At 36.0% G+C, this 19,899-nt stretch overlaps 7 protein-coding genes and 2 non-coding genes across 9 annotated transcripts; 3 read left to right on the top strand and 6 right to left on the bottom strand.

Moving 5' to 3' along the window:
* Nucleotides 1-357: 357 nt before the first annotated feature.
* Nucleotides 358-3,255, bottom strand: REG1 (protein phosphatase regulator REG1; the record flags this gene model as incomplete). The annotated part of the gene is made up of 1 exon (XM_003673940.1): nucleotides 358-3,255. The coding sequence occupies one exon, from the start codon at nucleotides 3,253-3,255 to the stop codon at nucleotides 358-360; it is 2,898 nt and encodes a 965-aa protein (XP_003673988.1).
* A 764-nt stretch (nucleotides 3,256-4,019) lies between these two features.
* Nucleotides 4,020-5,456, bottom strand: RAD28 (Rad28p; the record flags this gene model as incomplete). The annotated part of the gene is made up of 1 exon (XM_003673941.1): nucleotides 4,020-5,456. One exon carries the CDS (start codon nucleotides 5,454-5,456, stop codon nucleotides 4,020-4,022), a length of 1,437 nt encoding a protein of 478 aa, XP_003673989.1.
* A 319-nt stretch (nucleotides 5,457-5,775) lies between these two features.
* On the bottom strand, nucleotides 5,776-6,372 carry PST2 (flavodoxin-like fold family protein; the record flags this gene model as incomplete). Its single annotated transcript, XM_003673942.1, has 1 exon — nucleotides 5,776-6,372. One exon carries the CDS (start codon nucleotides 6,370-6,372, stop codon nucleotides 5,776-5,778), a length of 597 nt encoding a protein of 198 aa, XP_003673990.1.
* Nucleotides 6,373-7,068: 696 nt separating this feature from the next.
* On the bottom strand, nucleotides 7,069-7,149 carry NCAS0Atrna8K. The gene is given in 2 exon segments: nucleotides 7,069-7,105; nucleotides 7,069-7,149. It is a non-coding gene; the product is annotated as a tRNA-Lys (tRNA).
* Nucleotides 7,150-8,633: 1,484 nt separating this feature from the next.
* On the bottom strand, nucleotides 8,634-11,057 carry NCAS0A10520 (uncharacterized protein; the record flags this gene model as incomplete). Its single annotated transcript, XM_003673943.1, has 1 exon — nucleotides 8,634-11,057. The coding sequence occupies one exon, from the start codon at nucleotides 11,055-11,057 to the stop codon at nucleotides 8,634-8,636; it is 2,424 nt and encodes an 807-aa protein (XP_003673991.1).
* Nucleotides 11,058-12,787: 1,730 nt separating this feature from the next.
* NCAS0A10530 (opsin family protein) lies at nucleotides 12,788-13,735 on the top strand (the record flags this gene model as incomplete). Its single annotated transcript, XM_003673944.1, has 1 exon — nucleotides 12,788-13,735. The coding sequence occupies one exon, from the start codon at nucleotides 12,788-12,790 to the stop codon at nucleotides 13,733-13,735; it is 948 nt and encodes a 315-aa protein (XP_003673992.1).
* Nucleotides 13,736-14,218: 483 nt separating this feature from the next.
* NCAS0Atrna15L lies at nucleotides 14,219-14,302 on the bottom strand. Its single transcript has one exon. It is a non-coding gene; the product is annotated as a tRNA-Leu (tRNA).
* A 165-nt stretch (nucleotides 14,303-14,467) lies between these two features.
* Nucleotides 14,468-17,101, top strand: PRP6 (U4/U6-U5 snRNP complex subunit PRP6; the record flags this gene model as incomplete). Its single annotated transcript, XM_003673945.1, has 1 exon — nucleotides 14,468-17,101. One exon carries the CDS (start codon nucleotides 14,468-14,470, stop codon nucleotides 17,099-17,101), a length of 2,634 nt encoding a protein of 877 aa, XP_003673993.1.
* Nucleotides 17,102-17,397: 296 nt separating this feature from the next.
* On the top strand, nucleotides 17,398-19,623 carry LYS14 (Lys14p; the record flags this gene model as incomplete). The annotated part of the gene is made up of 1 exon (XM_003673946.1): nucleotides 17,398-19,623. The coding sequence occupies one exon, from the start codon at nucleotides 17,398-17,400 to the stop codon at nucleotides 19,621-19,623; it is 2,226 nt and encodes a 741-aa protein (XP_003673994.1).
* Nucleotides 19,624-19,899: the final 276 nt, after the last annotated feature.

Genomic DNA, 19,899 nt, shown 5'->3' on the forward strand with positions numbered 1-19,899 from the left:
AAATATTCTTCCCGTATGGGTCTTTTTCAAGGATGTTTAAGTTCCCTTAACATTCATTACGTATTATGAAATACCCATTCATATTCTACGAGGCAGTTCCATAGCGCGCATGGTTCAAAACAAAATATCATTAAAATATATTGACGACTGCTATCACTACTCTGTTCTCTTACATTCTAAAAAGTGCAAAAGATATCATCAGACCGGTACTTATACGATATAATATCATTATTAATAAATAAATAAACTATAATCAATGAGTGTGTAATAAAAAAATGCATAGAAATAATAGATACAAAACTGCTTATCCACATAACTTTTTTATATTTTGTTTTAGATAAATTCTTGTCTGTTTTCCTAGTTTGAATCAACATGTCGTTGTATACCATCCTCGCTCTTTTTCCAAGAGTGTAAATATTTATTTGCAATGCCTTTAGCATTTCGTACCACGTTATGTAAACTCTCGCTGCTTGAGTGGTGTTGTTCATCATCATTAGATTCGTCATGTTTATTCACAGTAGAATAAATTTCTCCCTCAACTGGAACCTGTTTAGGTTCTTGAACTTGGGGGGTATGGATTTGGCTTGTATTTGTGAAAACAGTTTTTACCGAATTGCTCCTTGGAGCAAAATATCCCTTAATTGCAACATCACTGGGGCCTACTTCAGCAGGTGATGGGATAGAGTTGCTTGGTATTCTAAATGTTTTGGGTAGCTCATTAACCTGGGTAGATTTGGGGGCAGTTTCTGATATAACTTTGCTATTGTCGCTTGAGTTCTCTTGATATTCGTCCACTTCGGAATCTGTATTAGATTCATCTTCATCTTCCACATCACTATCTGAATCAAAAATAAAACTTGTTGATGATGGGTTACGTTTCATTGAAGGCCTTCCTTCTTGCTTTCTTGTCCGTATCAATGGGCTTTTTGTCTGCTGAAGATCTTTCCCAGGTGTTTGTTGACTTAATGGTTTTCCCGTAATGAAGCTGGTTGTTGGACCCAAAGAGGTTGACGACAGAGACTCTGTTAGATCCTTTAAGGAATCAGCTCGGCTACTTTTTCCGAAAGATATTGTTCGCTTTAATGAAAGATCATCTGGGATTGTTTCTTCCTCTATATCATTGTCGTCGTCGTCGTCGTCATCGTCATCACTAAGTTTGTAATTGGAATTTTCTATAAACTCTCCCTCGCTATCCGAAGATGAAGAGTATATTGCGTCGTCATCATCATCTCCAAATATAAATCCCTTATCGTTAGCCCTTTCGGTTTGTTTTATTTTAGGAGATGGTAGTGACGGTGCGATCTTAGCCTTATTTACAGCATGGTTAAATTCATAAGTAGATTTATCATCTTCTTCCATGGGTGTATTCAAATCAATATCTTCAGGTACATCAACGATGTCACAATGGTCCACGGGCAAGAAGCTTGATGTATCGCCGGTATACACAGAATTATAATCATAAATATAATCATAACCTCTTGATGTGTTGACATTATGTGAAACAGCATTACCATAGCCACTAAATTCACTATCTTCTGACTCTTCATCTGAACCATAATTTAAAGTAGTGGCTGGTAATAATTTGATAATTGGTCTTATTGTTGATCTTGAATGAACTGAAGAGCCAATGGAGGAATTGTCGGTCACCGGAGAATGAATACCTGTATCTGATCTTCTTGAAAATCTAGCGTTTATAAAAAGGCCGCCATAATCGGCATCATTCTCTTCATCGGAACTCGTTATATCATCACTATCATCCTCTTCATCACCATCGTTACTAAATATTGATGGGGCCTGCCTTAGCGAATTATTTGTGTTGATCTTTTCTAATGTAAGGTTACTATCGTTCCCATCCACTGAGTTTTCATTTTTACTTTCATTTATATCTTTATCAGAATTATCAGCGTCCGAGTCGGAACTAGGTGCTTGATATCGTATTGCCATACATTGTTCCACGCGGTCATTAAAATGAATATGCCTATCCCTTGTTGTCTTGGATGTTTTTAAGCTTAATTTAGCGGGAGATGCCAAGATGGATGAGAGGTGTGTTGAAGTATCATCTTGATCAGAAGAACTGGCAAGTGAGTCAGGATATCGTTTTGAAGGTTTTTGTTCAGTTGTGCTTACATGTAATTCAGGGGGGATTCCATTATTAATGGCAGATGCATTTGTATCCTGATTTATAAGATCCTGATCTGGAGTAAGTGTTTTCATATTAGGTTGTTTAGAGTTTATGATATCATTTGAAGAAGAATATGATGTTGCAACAGTTTGATTGGGCACAAAGCTCGAATTCTCAGAATACGATCCCGTCGTGTTTGGTCTTGAAGAATAATATTGAGCGTTAACTCTTGCTGCGAGAGCATCATAATCATCATGTAGGTCTTTCCCTGAACTAGGGTCCATTACGACAGCAGCATGTTTAATTTCGTTTATATGTTTCCTTGCTTCATTTAATTTCCATTGTGCATTTTCCTCTATAATTTCTGTTACAGTTCTCTTTTTCAAAATTGGTTTGGGTGGAGCTATCTTATTCTTATGATGATGTACTTTGGGTGTCATTCTCATGGAGTTTTCATCGTCTGAACCATAGCCTCTAACCATATCAGCATTCTTATCGTTCCCACTTGTAATGCTATCGTTATCATTATTAACTATTGGACCATAAAGCCAAGTAACATCGGAATCCTTAGACCAATTAACGATTTCAGGGGATACGGTTTTCAAATGGTTTCTTGCCTTTGCCCAAGTTCTCCATGATGCGTTCTCTAGACGTGCAGCATTAATTAAATCGACATCTCTTTTCTTCTTCTTCAATATGATATACTTCCAAGAGTTTTGAATCTCTGACTCTTTCCATTCATGAGATAAATAATCCACGTGTCTTTCAGGTTCTCTCACTACATCATTATCATCCTGTGGCAGCAGGAAATTATCATTATCTGCCGAAGGCGGTGATACTGAAGTGGAGTGACTATTATATTGACGTGATCCATCATAATCTTCTTCCTCCTCATCAGCGTCATCATCTCCCGCTAACAATTTCTTGGAGGGATCAGCGTAACCGTCTAATACACCCATAGATCTTGTTCTTTTCAAACTGAAGGTTGATCGTTTGAAATCTTCATCGTTTTCAGCCTCTACAGCCATAGAGACAGAGGGGCCCATATCTTCATCGTCATTATCATTTGAATTGGCATTAACTTGATCCGTTTTGGTATTCTTGGCAAAATAGTCAGCTAAATTCCTTGACATCTTCTTATGGACCTAATATATGAAGAAGGACGATAGATGAGCTTTATGAATTATTGGTTCTTTGGTGTAGATTGCGATGGAACTTTTGGATTCTCTTTATGTTTGTTCGTTATTTGAGTTCGATTTTTATTTTTTTTCAAATTAGGAAAAAATCAGGGAGAGTTAGATTTTGGTTCGTATCGTAAGTGTAGGCACTATATCACTAAGAGAATAAAGGATGCAGCTGGTTATAGATGGGATCTTGTAACTTCAGAAGAGTCCAATGGATTATCTATGGTTTTCCCTTTTTTGAAAAGCGATCCGGTTGTCTTTCTTACGTTTCAAATGCTTTTAACGTAATATCGGGGTATCCTTAAACAGTAATTTCTCTTAATGATATCGTCTGTAAATTCTTGTCCGTCCTTCGTGGTATGTATTTTTTACCAGAATGAGAGGACTGAGGATGGGATGTTAGTGGATATATATCTATATGGTTACTTTTACAGAGAAAACCCAGTTGGTTCTAATTTTACCTGGCTGATACTCGGGTAGAAGAAGTCAAGCGACAATTGTCAATTCTAATCAGATTGTGAACGCAATATATAACGATAGTATAGATACAAGATATACAACACTGTCATGTCAGGGAAATAACATACATAATAGATAGTGACTGGGTGGTTATTTTGGTTCCCTTTCAGATCGGTGATGAGAAAGACTCCTATTAAGTGCTTACTGTGCATTCATTCCCCGTGGGGTTTTTGCTGGTTGCCCGGTCAATGTCACTAAGTATACTCTAATATATCTCCGTTGGAGCCAAGTAATACTCTTAAACCACGACCGTTACTTAAGTCCTTTTGCATTGCCATACCTTTAAATTGGGTTGAAGTCCCAGGAATGTGATGCCTCTTCCCCGGAGAAACCAGAAGATTACTTTCTTCGTGTGTGTTTTGCTCTATCTTGTTCCAAAGCTTCCCGGTGTTGGTCTCGTATATATGCACCTCGCTATTATCTGTATTACAAATAATGTAGTCATTAAACCAGATCAGCCTTTGTGATGTCCTCTTCTTGAACTTGGTACGAGATAAATCCATGTCACCTAAGGTCTGTGGGTTGCTAATTAGTTCCTTGTCACTAAGAAACGGTCTCCAAATATAGCATTTCCCATCCGTTCCCACTGAACACAACTCATCTCCCGTGTTTGACCAGCACAGATCGGTGCATGATTGTAGATGTGCTCTTGTTCCATTCCCATATCCATTGGAAGCTTTAGAAAAGCGTCTTAATTCAATGAGCAACCTGTTGGTCATTCTCAAATCCCATAATTTAATACTTCCATCGGCATCACCTGAACATATCACATTCCCCCTCTGGGGATTAATCTTACAAGTCAAAATTTCAGATTTTAATTCTGAATTTTCTTTCAAATGAGAAGTGACTGTTTTCTTACCAAAAATGGTGATTCCTAAATTCATATTTTTCAAATCAATCAGACGTGGATAATAATCATCACTGGCCACTGCAATAATTTCATTCATGAAATTATTTTCCACATTATCGATTTGGTTAATCATGTATTCGAATTCCAGATCCTGAACAGATTTAAACTGGTTGGTATCCCATATTTTAATTATCTTGTCGTTGGACCCAGTAAAGAACATTCCATTATCTTCACCATACCATTTCATTGTTGTTATCCCACCATGGTGAGATTCCCCCTGTGCTGCCTCCAAGTCATCCATTTTCGAATTATTAATTTCATCTTCAGAACTTAAAGAACTAGATTGTCTATACATTCTAAATTTATTCCTATTAGTTTCAAAACTATGAACTTGCCGTATTGTGTCCTCTCTATTTCTCTTTTGCGGTATCAATTTTTCCATTTGTTTCCTATCATCACTGTGAGGACGTTTACAATATTGAATCTTCTTATTGAATAATTGGCCATTTTTCAATTTATCATCTAGGGCAAACAAGAGAATGGACCCGTCATTATTACCGGATAATAGGAATTTTCCCTCTGAGTCGAAATCAAGACAATTGGTTCTAATGTCATTTTTATTTTTGTCGGTAACGTTCAAATGATATTTTCTTAATCTACTTGAATGAGAGATGAAATTAATATCGTCAAAAAGATTCTCGAATTCGTTTCTTTCCACTTCTGAAAAGAATAATTCAAAGGGTTTCTTCCCCGTTTGGTATTGGTATAGTAGTTTATTCATTCTCTCTACATTGTCATTGACATGACATCCCTTGCTGTATATAATATAAAATTACTTGGCAGATCTCAACTTTTTCATTTTCATTTTCATTTCGTAAAGCGGTTACGTAATCCAATCGGTTATCCCCTTTTTTTCTTTCTCAATTTTAAGGCACACTGCGATAAGAAAATAAAGAATCAATTCGATTAAAGTTAAACCTAAATTTGATACGATATAATTTATGTATTGTGTTAATTATTGTTATAAACTAATCTTCTCAAAAAAACCCTGCATTAATAATAATAATAAAATATAGTTACAAAAAAATTAATATTTTAGATTAAAATTTTTGAACAGTCTCGTAAAAGGTCTTACCTTGAATTTCATGTACCTTCAATTCCAATTCACTTGGAGATCTAGACCCATCGGCACCAGCAATGGTACCAGCCCCCCATGGAGAACCACCGTGGACTTCTTCTAAGTTGGTCAATTCTGGGAAAACATTCTTGTAACCCAATGGGACGTAGATGATACCGTGATGAGCCAAAGTGGACAAGGAGTTCATAATAGTGGCTTCGTTACCACCACCGGTACCGGTAGAGACGAAGCAACCTGCAACCTTACCGTGTAGGGAACCCTTGGCCCATAGACCACCAGTTCTATCCCAGAAAGCCTTCCATTGAGCAGGGAAGTTACCGAATCTGGTTGGAATACCGAATAAGAAGGTGTCGTACTCGGTCAATGTTTCAGCAGTGGCAATTGGGTAGTCTGGCTTTGGAGCACCACCTAGAGCCTTGAAAACATCTGGAGTCAAAGTTTCAGCGACTTGGTAAATGTCAGCGGACCCACCGGCTGCTTCGACACCTCTCTTTTCAGCTTCAGCTAATTGGGAAGTGTGTCCGTATAGTGTGTAGATAATAATGGCGACCTTTGGCATTTCTGAATGTGTAAGTATATGTTGTTGGTTGATTGGGTTACGAGTAAATAATATGTACTAGAGGGAGAGAAACTTGTCTTGTTGGATATACCCCTTTGAGCGCCTTTATATAATGTGGGGCGCCGTTAAATTGACAAATGAATTCAGAGTGTGTTGGGCGAAGTTTCGCTCTTATTAATTTTTATGTAAGAACAAAGCGAACATGGCGCTGACCGAGAAATGGAGGGACTCCCCTTATTGGCGAAGAGGGCACTTATCAACTACGTAATTGGTACCGCTCTTAGTAAGAATTAGACATCTCTCACAACCGAGACCAAGTGCGTCTGCTGGTCTGTTTGTAAACACGTGCAGGACGGAAATAAAACCTTGCTCTTTCGTGTTTAAGTACAGAAAAGGAGTCCTGTTAGTCCATGGAAATTAGTATATGGTGAAAAAACACCTCATTTGTTATATATTTAGGGAATGAGCACCAAAAGAAAACTTTTTTGAAAGGGACATAGAAGTTCCTTGGATAAATGTTTTAGTCTCTCTCTGACAAAATATTTTAACACTAACTGACCGGACGCGTCTTTAAATTTCAGTGTCGCATTTTCTAGTAAGGACGCACTACCATATAAAAATCAAATTAAACACCCTTTTTGATTATAAATCAACTATAGCAGTAAGGTATTGCAGGGACAAAAAAGAAGAATAGAACTCCTCATAGGGGGGTCGAACCCCTGACATTTCGGTATCCTTGGTTTAAACTAATCACTTAATTATTAAGCAATTCTTGTTTAAAAGCCGAACGCTCTACCAACTGAGCTAACAAGGATGAGTTCTATAGCACTGTGTGTGATAGGTTGAGCTTTTATGGTACTGGCCAATTACTTTAAAGTGGAATTGAAAATATATATTCCATAAATCATAACATTAATATGCATTCAATATATATAATTCGTTCCGTGAAGGTTTGGTAAATTAAAATCAAACTACCTGTTGTTGAAAACATGATATTATAAGAGTTTAAACTTTTATTTACACACTCTTGAAAGTATCAGAGTAGTTATTAACTAATCCTTTTCTAGAATCCTAGGTGTATAATTGTTCAACTTTGAAAGCATAGAACTTATTTCTTGCCGAGTGAGAACGGTTCCAAGAGATCTCAAATCTCAGAAATTGGCGTTGGTTAAGTGAGATTTATTCTGAGTAATTCCAAGAAACAAGTAGAGGTACCAATTGTTATTCTGGTGGTAAAGCATCTTTATTTTTGACCCATTTTCTAGAACTAACACAAATTTCTCGTTTATTTATTTTTTTTGGGTTATTTGAAAAAGTTGAGTATTTTTTTAAATAAATAAACTATTCGAAAATTTGAAAATAGATAAATAAAATTTCAAATCAATATTTTTGTTTTCAAAAATACTCTGGGAGGTGTGTAAAAGATTTCTTCAGGTGGTAACAGTTCTTCTTCTTGGTTGCGAAGCAACCAAGGCTGTTACCTAACATTTCTTGAGAAAAAAAAAATTAAGGTCAGAAAAATGTTAGGCAAACTGTCATAATGAACTGTGTCTACAAGATTTCATGAAAATTGTAAGAATTTTGATTGTTTCCATATTGTTATGTGACAATTTAACATATGTTTTTAGTTCTTTTTTAAGGGGCTTCCGTAACCTTCTTTCAGTGTTTCACAAAGGAAAAACTTGCAGTAATTATTACTGCCACCAATATATGGAGGAGAGTTAAGTTTTTACAATTTATGGAACAATTAGAAAATATCGGAAACTATTCTTTGATGTACCAAAAATAAAGTAACAAAGAATACAGTATGTTCGATAGACCATGCGAAACTAGAATCAAAAAAACTGTAAATGATAGTTATTCACAAATAAACAATCCAAACTACTTTTAATCTTCTTAACCTGTTACTTAGAGTGAAATAACTTTTACAGTTCCTACCAGGGTTTTTTTGATGATATTTATCAGAGCATCTAAAATGTGTCAAATATGCATTACGTAAAGGGTCTGTCTGTAAAGTTATGTAATCCCAAGTATTTAAAATTTAATTTGGAAGTGGAAAAGATAAAGTTTCAATCCCAAAAAAAAAAATGCTATTTGTTTACGAAAGATGATACATACATTATCACGTAAACATGCAAGATTAGGGTTAAAAATGACAACCCTGCTCCTCTTCACTGGTGAAGTATATAACCGAACAGAAAAGTTTTTCCAAAAATGCTTATTATGTAGTTAAATATTTTACAAGCTAAAAAGATAAATTGTTACATATTGCTTTGTTTGAGATCTTCTGAGTATTCCATTGCCTGGAAAACACTGGACTTGTGTATGTTCACTTTTGTAAAATCAACTTTCAAGCCAAATGATTTCAAGATGCATAAACTGGAAAACATTTTATCTGATAGGTCAGTTTTTCTTTTATCTGCAATCCTACTTGCCATACTGAAAAATCTTTCAATATGAATAGAGGAAGCAGGTATATTCTTGAGCACATTATTAACCAAAGAGAGAATTGGGAATTTATCTCCAAACTGGGACCAAAAATAAAGGTCTGCATCGAATAATGTTTTGCAAATATTATTGAAACTTCTCCCGCATAGGCTTGGATCCATTTTCAGCTTGTTTTGTGCAAAGCATAACGAAACTTGTTTTTGAGCCTCTAATCTGAAATCTTTAAGCTCTGATAAAACTAAATCGCATAAATCGTTTTCAATTGAGCAAAAATCAAAATTGTTGTTGGCTATATTCTCTGTAGTGTCATCAAAAGAATTTTTAGAATCCTTGCTCGAATTATGAACAAATGAATCGATAAAGCTACTATCAGCCTCCCCTTCCGAACAAGTATCTTCATCTTCTGAATTGTAGAATGAAATATTCAGTAAAGGAAGCAGCATCTTGGTAATCATCTTAGCAATCTTCGACCGAATGAACTCTCCTTTAGAACCATCTTGCCCTTTACCAGGAAAAATTTGTGTCCATATTGGGTGATCGTCAAAACTAATTGTTAAAAACGAGGATATTAAACAAATATCATTATTTTTGTACTTAGCAACGTACTTATCCATTTTCTGCATGAATTGAGTCATGTGTGCCAAGTGGGAAAAATTATTATCATCGTTTGATAAATAATCCACGCTGTTAGTCTTCATAGTGCACTTGCATCGGACAAGAAGAGGGAGGGCATACTTAACAGTACATCTGTCACTGGAAAGTGTTTCGCAAAGAGTTGCGAAGGGCTCTAAGAGGGATAAGATATCTTTAACGATGTTAAATTCTTCATGTGTAAATTTCGTTTCAAATTCAGACGAAGTACTTATGGAAAGTATAACAGGTTTTAAGAAGAGGAGTCGTTTAAACGTTTCAACAGCAGACATCCATCTGGTTCGACAAAATGATTTTAACCTGAGCCCTTCGCCTCTTCTACTCCTTCCCATACGGGCACAATTGGCATCATAAATTTTCCTCTTGTGCATGCTCATTTTAATTTCAGCAGCTAATTGATTATTTTTTTGTAGAAGCTGATGCCCAGTGAGTAAGCTGATAATTTCTTTATCTAGTTCTTGTCCTCGTAAATATTCAAAAAAAACATCATCTTCATATGTAATACCTTGGGTACCATCAGGATTTAACATGCATTCGTGGTCAAATTTTTCTAGCAGTTTCGAATCAATGTAATTTTTTAGGTCAAAAGAATTAATTAGAATCATGTGATCTTCTGGCTCCTCTTCGTCTCCAGGTTCGTTTTCCTCGGAATTTTCATTATTTTCCTCAATGCTGCTTGGTTGTATTAGACACGAATTCATAAGATTTGTACTATGCGAAAGACAAGGAACGTGACTTAAGTACACATTTCCAAACAGTTCACCTAACTCCAGGTCTTTAGACAGTCTTAACATATTGGATGCATTATCAGAGGTCATACCAACTAGTAAATTACTTAAACCTGGGAAGTCATCCAAAAGCTCTTGAATTTGATTGTACGTAGTAGAAGCTGTATGAGATTCGCACCTAGGTATTTTTAGTAAAAAAGGGCAAAGTTTTTGCGTAGCTTTATTATAAATGGTTATCATCATTCCTAGGTAATTATTCATCTTGTGGTTTGACCAATTATCCAGTATCAAAAATGGAAATACGACTGAATCTAGTTTTTGGATTCTTTCTATTATAGTAGAAAGAAGATTTTCTTTCTTGGCAAAAGTTTGCTGCATCAAAATAAAATTAGACGTTGCAAACTCAGCTTGCCAAAAATACCGGATGTCCTCAGTCTTATTAATTATCGCATTAACTAAGCTTTTTTTATTGAATTTCTTTTGATAGTTCTCGCAATATGTTTGTTTATTGTCCAAAGAATTAAGTACATATTTGAAAATGCCAGTAATATCTTCGTTCTCAATCCATGTAAGAGGTAAATTCAATTTAGATGTAAAAGATACGGCAAGGTCAAATTCTGAAGGAATATAATTAAGGTAAGAAAGATTCTTGAAGCTTTTTTGTCTTTCTTTGGCCAAGTGCATCAATGCAGATTGGCTGCTGATATCTCCATTAAGAACCGGTGGAGCTTTTGTACATGAAAACTTTAAGTGTCTGTCCAATATTCTTGGATTATAGTTTTCAAAACTCTCGTTGTAGACTATTGTTTTGTGACACAAATTACATTGATAAAGATTGGGCTCTCTTGTCGATTCCATAAAATATGTGTAAACTGCAGCCTTACTTCTAGTTTTTACTTGCTGCCACAGTTTACTAGTCTCTGTTGAAGAAAAATTTTAAGAATCTGTTGAAAGGAGTTTTCTTTTTTTCACAGGCTGCAAAGCATCACCATCTGAATTACTATCTTCCTTTGAGCTTGACGTTAACGTTGCATGCCCAACTTGACTTCCTAAGTTCTCTAACTCTGATTCCTCGGAATGTTCAATGTTACTGCTGTCACTTACCATTTTAGGCGGAGCAGGTTCGTCATTTTGGGCCAGTAGTTGGTATTTATTCTCGGAGCTTCTGGTCAATAAGATTGTTGATTTTTTGGAACTGTTTTCGCGTATTCAACACGCCAAACTGAATTTAGGGCTAGGAAAAAGTAGTGGTCCAATCACGTGCTCTCTGTTTAATAAACAAATTTTTTTCTTGGATTGAAAACTTATTTTCTTGTCAAAAAAGCCGGGTAACAATTACGGCACCCATACACCCACCGGAATTTGCAAGATAAAAACATTGCTTGTGCGGAGTGTCACTGAGGGATTTTCAGAATTTCGGTGAGGCAATTGAGGTCAAACACCCATCAAAGCATTCCCTGAATTTCAGGTCACGTGCTTCAAAGAGTTCCTGAGACACGGACTTCCCAAAATTCAAAATTTAACTGGCGGTTAAATTGGGGGGCCATCTTTGATAGGAAAACAGATATAGGGGACAAGGTAAACAGCGTCATATATTACAAATATAATCAACCTGAATGCATGGATCATGTAGAGTCTTCTAAGGTTAACCTGTGATCTCAATTGACTTTGTGGAGCACACACCCTTATAGTTTAATACGTCCCTAGCCATATATTATTACGTAGATGACATCGAATTGCCTCATATATTTTAGTGGGGCCGGTTGAACAACCCCCGAAGTTTTTATGTGGCAGGAGAAAGAACCCCATGATTCAAAAAGAACTCACCCCCAGAATTATGATCCGCCAATCGCCCCTGAAATTAAGGAGTGGCCCACCTGTATAATGCGAAATTTAAATACATTACATACTTGCAAGCCATTCGTCGAAAATCTAACGGTATCTTTCTAACCTTCCTATTACCTCCACCCCTTCATGAATCCCAGAGATTTTGCACTGCAATAAATGTGGATTGCACTCTCAGTCTTTCTTGCCCTCAGAAAAATCAGATGACACCGAAGCGTGAGTTCCATCGCGGCCCACTTTCTGCGGATTTTGTTAACCGGGTTTGACTCGTCGGACAAAAAATTACGTACTTTCTCGGTGTCGGTGGTCGGAACTGGTTTTTTTCCCAATAATGTCTCATTTGGGTAATCGGCTGCAACAATGTGATACTTTGGGAAATGCTCACAGACACTGTTTACTCTCCGATATGTAAGTCGCTCTTTCATATGTACGCAGCCCAGAATAGTAAGACATAAATAAAAACAAATGAGTTAACCGAAACGGGTAAAACTTAAATATCCTTGAACGAGATAGTTCTAATGTCGATCGAAACACTTAACCAATGAAAATTTTCATTCTATTGGGTTTCTTATTGGAAGTATAAATACAGATATCTACAAATGAATGGCCCTATTTTACGTACTTTTCACTCAAAATTTCAATTTCTTTCTTGGCTTTCTCTCCAATTTGAAGAATACTTGTTTAGTTCCATTTTAATTAATCAATTGACTGAAATTAAATTCAATTAAATTCATAATAAAAATATGTCCGAATTTATCGACCTTGCTAAAAGAGCTGGGAACGAAGCTATTAAGCTAAATCCACCAACTGGTGTTGATTTCCATTTAACCGCCCGTGGTTCTGATTGGTTATGGACCGTCTTCTGTGTTAACACATTTTTCTTCATAATATTAATCCTTTTGATGTTTAGAAAACCTGTCAATGAGAGAATAGTATACTATACCGCAATTGCCCCAACTGGGTTCATGGCAATTACTTATTTCACAATGGCTTCCAATTTAGGTTGGACTAAAACTCAAGCCAAATACAATCATGTCAAGACAAGCACTCAAACCGTTCACCCAGGTATTAGACAAGTCTTTTACAGTAGAGAAGTTGGTTGGTTCTTAGCTTTCCCATGGCCAATTATTCAAGCTTCTTTGCTAGGTAACACTCCATGGTTACACATTGCCTTCAACGTTGCTATGACTGAATTCTTCGTCGTCTGTTTCTTAATTGCCGGTTTGGTCCACTCCACATACAAATGGGGTTACTACACTTTCGGTATTGCCGCTATTATCGTCACTTCTATCAGTATCATGACTACTACTAGAAACTTGGTTAGAAACAAGGGTATCAAGGATCTATTCTTTGTGTTCAATTGTTTCTACGGTCTAATTATGTTCTTCTGGTTAGTCTACCCAATTGCCTTTGGTTTAAGTGAAGGTGGTAACGTTTTGCAACCAGATTCTGAACATATTTTCTACGGTATTCTAGATTTCCTAACATTATTGGTCATGCCAATGTTATTCCTTCCAATTGTTTCTTACATTGGTATCGATAACCTTGGTTTCAATGTTAAGGCTGAACCAGAAGTTCATGCTGATGCCCATGAAATCCCACATGCTCCAAGGGCTTCTCCTCCTGCAGGTAAGCCAGTGAAGGCTAAGAAGGCTAAGAAATCAAAGAAGGCTAAGAAGAGTAAGAAATAAACCTCCTGAAGTTGTTAAAATCTCTCACTCTCTTAAAAACACTTTTTTTCAACCCATATTTCATTATTTTTTAAGGTCATGATATCTTATAATGCACTAACTTCCAAGTTAGCAATAATATTTCGTCTTCCGTTGGACCCTTAGTTCTTTTCTTTTTATCCCATTTTCTATTTTTTTTTCACCAGCTCATCATCTTTATCAAGATCTTAAATTATAAATCAGAGTTCACTTTTTAATATAAAAAGCTAACTTTACTCTTAAGATACCAATATTAATCAATTAATTCAATAACAAGCGAACACTTTCTTTCTTTGTTTAATTCTTTATCATAGTCACTGTATTAACACTATCTAATAAGTTAATTAGTAATAAAATAATATCAAAATAATGTATTTATCATTTCAGACTGAATATATTTTGAAAGAAGCTAAGAATTTTGAGGAGAATCTCCGGATGGTTGAAGAATGAAAGAAAAAAAAATAATGAAGGATGCGAGGTTCGAACTCGCGCGGACAACCGTCCAACAGATCTTAAGTCTGCCGCCTTAGACCACTCGGCCAACCCTCCATGTTGCAAAAAATGTGATTTTCCTGTACTTGATAAAAGACAAGCTAAACCACGAGATCACAAATATCAAAGGCGCTAAGATGATTAAATTTTATCAATAATGGATGGTCATTACAAGAATAATACTTTCAGGAATATAGATACCCAAGAGGGGACCTGGAAAATATGAGTAATAGGCCAGCTTTTCTAGATCAGAGCCCACCATTGGGTTATATAGCTGGTGTTGGTAGAGGTGCCACTGGATTTGCTACGAGAGGTGGTAATCCTTCAAATGGTAGAATTCCCATCAGATTACAGCAAAAACAAAAGAATCAGAGCTTAGCCGATGAAAACAAAGCTGATGAAAGTGATGAGGAGGCAGAAGATATATTTTCTGCTATTGAACAAAAATTATCTAGCAGAAATAAGAGGAAAACGGGTGCCAAGAATAAAATGCATAAGGAACAGAAAGATCCAATTGCAGACATTCCAAATCAATTTTCTGATTTAAAAAGATCTCTTACTAAAGTCACTGCAGATCAATGGCTCAATATACCAGAGGCGACTGATACTACGCGATATAATAAAAGAACACGAATGGAGGAACAACAAAACCGGAAAACATACGCAGCTCCCGATGCTTTAATCTCCCAAGCAGTCAACTTGACAAAACTGACCGAAGAACGTGAAAAGTTACTAGGAAGAAAATTAGATGAAGGATTTATGGAGGTGAATAATAAAACTGAAGCAGAACAAAATGCACTTCTGAATGAGTTGGAAGTGTTGATGGAGGGTGACATTGGAGAAGACGCCAGACCGAATGAGGACACAAAGAGAACAAGAATGATTTTACAATCGTATAGGAAATCAGAACCAAAGAGACCTGATGGTTGGATTGCAAGTGCCAGGTTAGAGGAACGTATACGGAATTTTAAACAAGCAAGAAGTATTATTGAAGAAGGTTGCAATATTTGTCCTCGTAGCGACGAGCTCTGGCTCGAAAATATTCGTCTTAATTCATCCAATATTCAACATTGCAAGGTTCTAATTGCAACGGCAATTCGTTTCAATTCAAAATCAGAATCCCTCTGGCTTAAAGCTGTGGAGCTAGAAAGTGAGACCTTTAACAAATATAGAGTGGTAAGAAAGGCGTTACAGGCAATTCCTTATAACGAAAAATTATGGCAAATGGCTTGTAATCTCGAGCAGAGCAAGACGGAGGCTTTGAAGATTTTAGAACGTGCTGTAGCATTCGTTCCCAAGAGCAAAGATCTCTGGACTACGTTAATCAAATCACAAGACTACCCTGAAGCGAGCAAATCATTAGAAAAAGCAAAGTGTTATCTCCCCAAAGAATTATCTCTTTTGATTCTCACAGTTCAGATCGAAGAAAAATTTAATCGAGATATCTCTGTGAAGGCTTTGATAGGAATTATCGATAAGGCTTTAAACGCAGGGGAAATGAATTCTATCAAAGTATCATTACCTGAATGGTTAGATGAGGCTGAATTAATTGAAAGCACGCAGAATTATCCGAAATCAATGGAAGCAATTGTAACTGTGGCCATGAAACAATCACCTTCGGGATCTATGGAGTATTTGAAAGATATCGAGAAAAGAACAAATTCATTGACCAAGGTAACTTCTTACAGGATACTTTTACAAGACTCTCCTACAAACTTCAGACTATGGAAAGCATTACGAACTGTTTGTGAATCAATCAACCGCTTTGAAGAATTGATCAAAACATTTCAACATATTCTATTCAATGATAGAGACAATTATGCTACATTGAAAGCTAATCCACATCTGTGCTTAATGTATGCAAAAGAGGTTTGGAAATATGATGATAATATTGAAGAAGCACAAATGATTCTCAATAAATCATTAGAAATTGTTCCAGGTTGTCTTGATATTTGGCTGGCCAAAACCAAATTAGTGATCTTATCCAAAAGATATGAAGATGCGGAAAAATTGTTTCAAACAATTTTAGAAAAATATTCGGTTGGCAGTGAAACAATGGAACGGGTATATTATAAATACGTTAGCTTCCTACTCTTTTCTGGACGAAACCAGACAGCTATCGAAATTTTGAGTAATAAATGTTTGCCAATGTTCCCGACTAAACATAAATTTTATCTACAGTTAGGCCAAATATATCACGAATTAGGCCAATTTGACAAATGTAAAGAAGTTTACAACATGGGACTAAAAAATATTCCAGACTGTGTCCTATTATGGGTCTCATTGTCTAAGCTCGAGGAAACAGATTTGAATAACCCCATTAAAGGACGTTCTGATTTAGATGTGGCTTTACTGAAATGTAAAGACCATGAATTATTATACATTGCAAAGGCTCAAATGGAAGCAAGATTAGGCAATGAAGAACAGGCCCAATTATTAATCTCTAAAGGATTACAGAAAAATTCAAAAAATGCTCCACTATGGGTTGAAAATATTAGACTTTTGAACAGGAAAAAGGCCTCTTCAAAGAAAACAATGTTTCAAGATGCTTTAAGAAACACCTCTAATGATTATCAGGTACTTTTACAAATTGGAATTTCATTTTATCAAGAGATGCAATATACTGCCGCTTTGAAGTGGTTTGAAAGATCAGTTAAAAAGAATCCTACATATGGAGATTCATGGGTCTGGCTGATTCGTAGCTACAAGAAGTTGAAGAAAGACTTCTCATTGGCATATAAAAATGCTCTTCAACAGGAACCAGTATATGGGCACGAATGGATCTCAATCTCGAAGAATCCGAAGACACAATATATGAGCACCGGAGAAATCTTGGATGTTCTCACGAAACAGTGACTCATTCCTATTTTCTAGTTTAACTGTGGTGTTTTGATTTAGGAGCGACCGGAAATTTCTTGACATGAAAAATTTCCAGAGGAATTTCACAACATGATTAATAACAGAATCACCTTTAAGCGACTTACGCACCAATAGCACATTACTTAGAGTGGAAAGTGGGCAAAGTCACACAGAGTATCATAGAATAACACGCAGATTTGGTAATTCCAGCTGAACAAACTTTATTTCAAGTCGCATCATTTAAGAAGAGAAGTACAAATTTCCACCGTCATTATTTTCTATTGTCTTTATAAATGGTGTTTAATACGATCGACTTAGGTGACACCAACACACCTGACGATAAGGAATTCCAATCAATACTTTCTCCACCAGGAAACTATCTCTCCCCCGCATCTCTAGATAGTAATTCCTCATACAGTAACGGTAATAAATTTACAATCGGTAATAGTTTCGAACGACACACGTTGAGCGTACCAACAGCACCTGCATCTATTATAAATGATAGGCTTCAGCCGTTTGACTATTTATACAACAATAAGCTAATGGCCGCCATTGATAATCCCGAAATTAAGAAGGAGGAGAATAGTCCCAACTCAGAGACTAAATCCAATTCAACCAATTTACCTGATTCTGACACCAATGCTAAGAAGACAAATATTGTAAAGAGAAAATATTCGAGAAACGGGTGCGCAGAATGCAAGAGGAGGAGAATGAAATGTGATGAGACCAAACCTATATGCTGGCAATGTGCTAGGTTAAGCCGTGAATGTGTTTATATAGTCAAATCTGGAAACAAGAAAAGAAAGAGTAAATCTGCCGGTGAATCTGCAGAAAAAAGATGTAAGAAACCAATGAAAGAAGATAGTTCATCAGCAGAAGAAAACAAGTATACAAAAGAGTTTGTTAGGGAACAAAGAATGAATTCGTTTGACCAACGGTCCCTTGAAGTACCCAACTTGATCCCTGCTAGTACCATGGATGGCTATGATGTCAATCTTCTGATGCAAAATCTCAATGATATGGTTAGTATGAAGTTAAATGATTCATTTTTGTTAAACGAGGGTTTGAAAGATTTGGATCTACCGGATCTTGGTATTCCTGATTTACTTCCATCGCATAACCCACCAAAAAGTTCTGTCCCAATATCGTTCCTTGTCAACAATTCAATCACATTTAACACAGATATAACCTCGATTAAACTTGGTGGTGTTCATGATACCTATCTGAAAGTTTTCTATTATGATTGTCTAGATTCAATTGCACCCTTTTTCCAAGAACAAGCAAACCCATTACGTGATATTTTACTTTCTTTTGCAAGAAACGAATCTTATCTAATGTCTGCAATATTAGCTGTGGGTGCATCTATATCTCATAGAAAAACGGGCAATATAGAGGATGAAAGGAATTATTGTGCATATTTATCCCACTGTCTAAGCCTACTTGGAGAGCAATTTAAAAATGAATCCAATGTGATCAATAAAATTGAACCTATTATATTAACAGTCATCATGTTAGCATGGGATTGTATTTATACAATGAATTCACAATGGCGGTCACATTTAAAAGGTGTTACAGATTTATTTAAGAAGATTACGGTTGGGAACTCATCGAAAGTTCTAAATGTAGCAAAATGTTGGTTTAAGGTGATGGAAACATTTGCCAGTATTAGTACAGTTTTAGGTGGGTCAGTGACGGATGATTCAGATCTTGACCTTGTGTTTGATCCATATAATGATCAATATGTTGATTCACTAAAATCTTTGAACATAATGACTCCACTAAATGAATTCAATTTGTTAAGAGGCCACAAGGAAGACTTTGATTTGGTTATCAAAGAAGTTATTAAAGCCTTAAGTTCCATTAGAAGTTCTGAGAAGGCCTATTTTTCTGAAGGAGAGGGTATTTTCACCAAGAACCAGGACTATCTTTCTTGGTCTACCCAAGAAAGCTCTGAAAAGTCAAAAACGTCTTTATCATACTTCAAGACACAAAAGATACTGGTGGAAATCGACAGACAGCTAGAATATGAGTTTATTGATAAGTCTGGTATAATTCCACCCAATAGTCAATCACATCCCAACAATAGTCACATAGAAGACAATGCGATAGACATAGTGACGTTAAGAAGTGGGGAACAGATCGCTATTAGTTGGTATGATATATCACATCAGACACAAGTACTCTCCTTTCTGCTCATTGTCTTATTAAAACTATTAGGTATACCGAAAGAATCAATTACCATTCAGCAGGTTGTTCAAAGGATTATGTCTTTTTTTAAATTCTTGGATAGTGATTCTCCACCTCAGAATTTAAGAACTTGCTATTGTAATTTTGCTGTATTAATTGCGGGGCTGAATGCTATGGACGAAAAAACGAGAGATATTGTCAGAGATTATTATAAATTGAATGGTAGCAAATTCCAAAGACTAACAAAACATAATCTTAATAGACTTGAAAAAGTTTGGTATAGTAAAGATGGCAGTTACAAGCTAGCTGATCAAGATGTGTTAACCTGGTAAAAAGTCATTATAATAAGTGAATATAGTTGTTTTATAGAATTAGATAGATGGACATACATTAAAAAGTAACAAAAATAGAAACGAAATTCATCGTATGAAATAGATTGGCTATTTTAACTGAAGTTGATTAAAGTTCCAGAAGGGCAGTGACACCCAATAATGACCCTATAGAACATCAATGAGTTTAGAGAAAGTTGAAAAACGACTGGGGTTTCCAGTTGGAGGGGAAAACCCGTTTGGAAAAACTACGCGTAACTTCAATAATTGTAAAATTGG

This window comes from Naumovozyma castellii, chromosome 1 (genome assembly GCF_000237345.1).
Source record: "Naumovozyma castellii chromosome 1, complete genome".
In the NCBI taxonomy this organism is placed as follows: Eukaryota; Fungi; Ascomycota; class Saccharomycetes; order Saccharomycetales; family Saccharomycetaceae; genus Naumovozyma; species Naumovozyma castellii.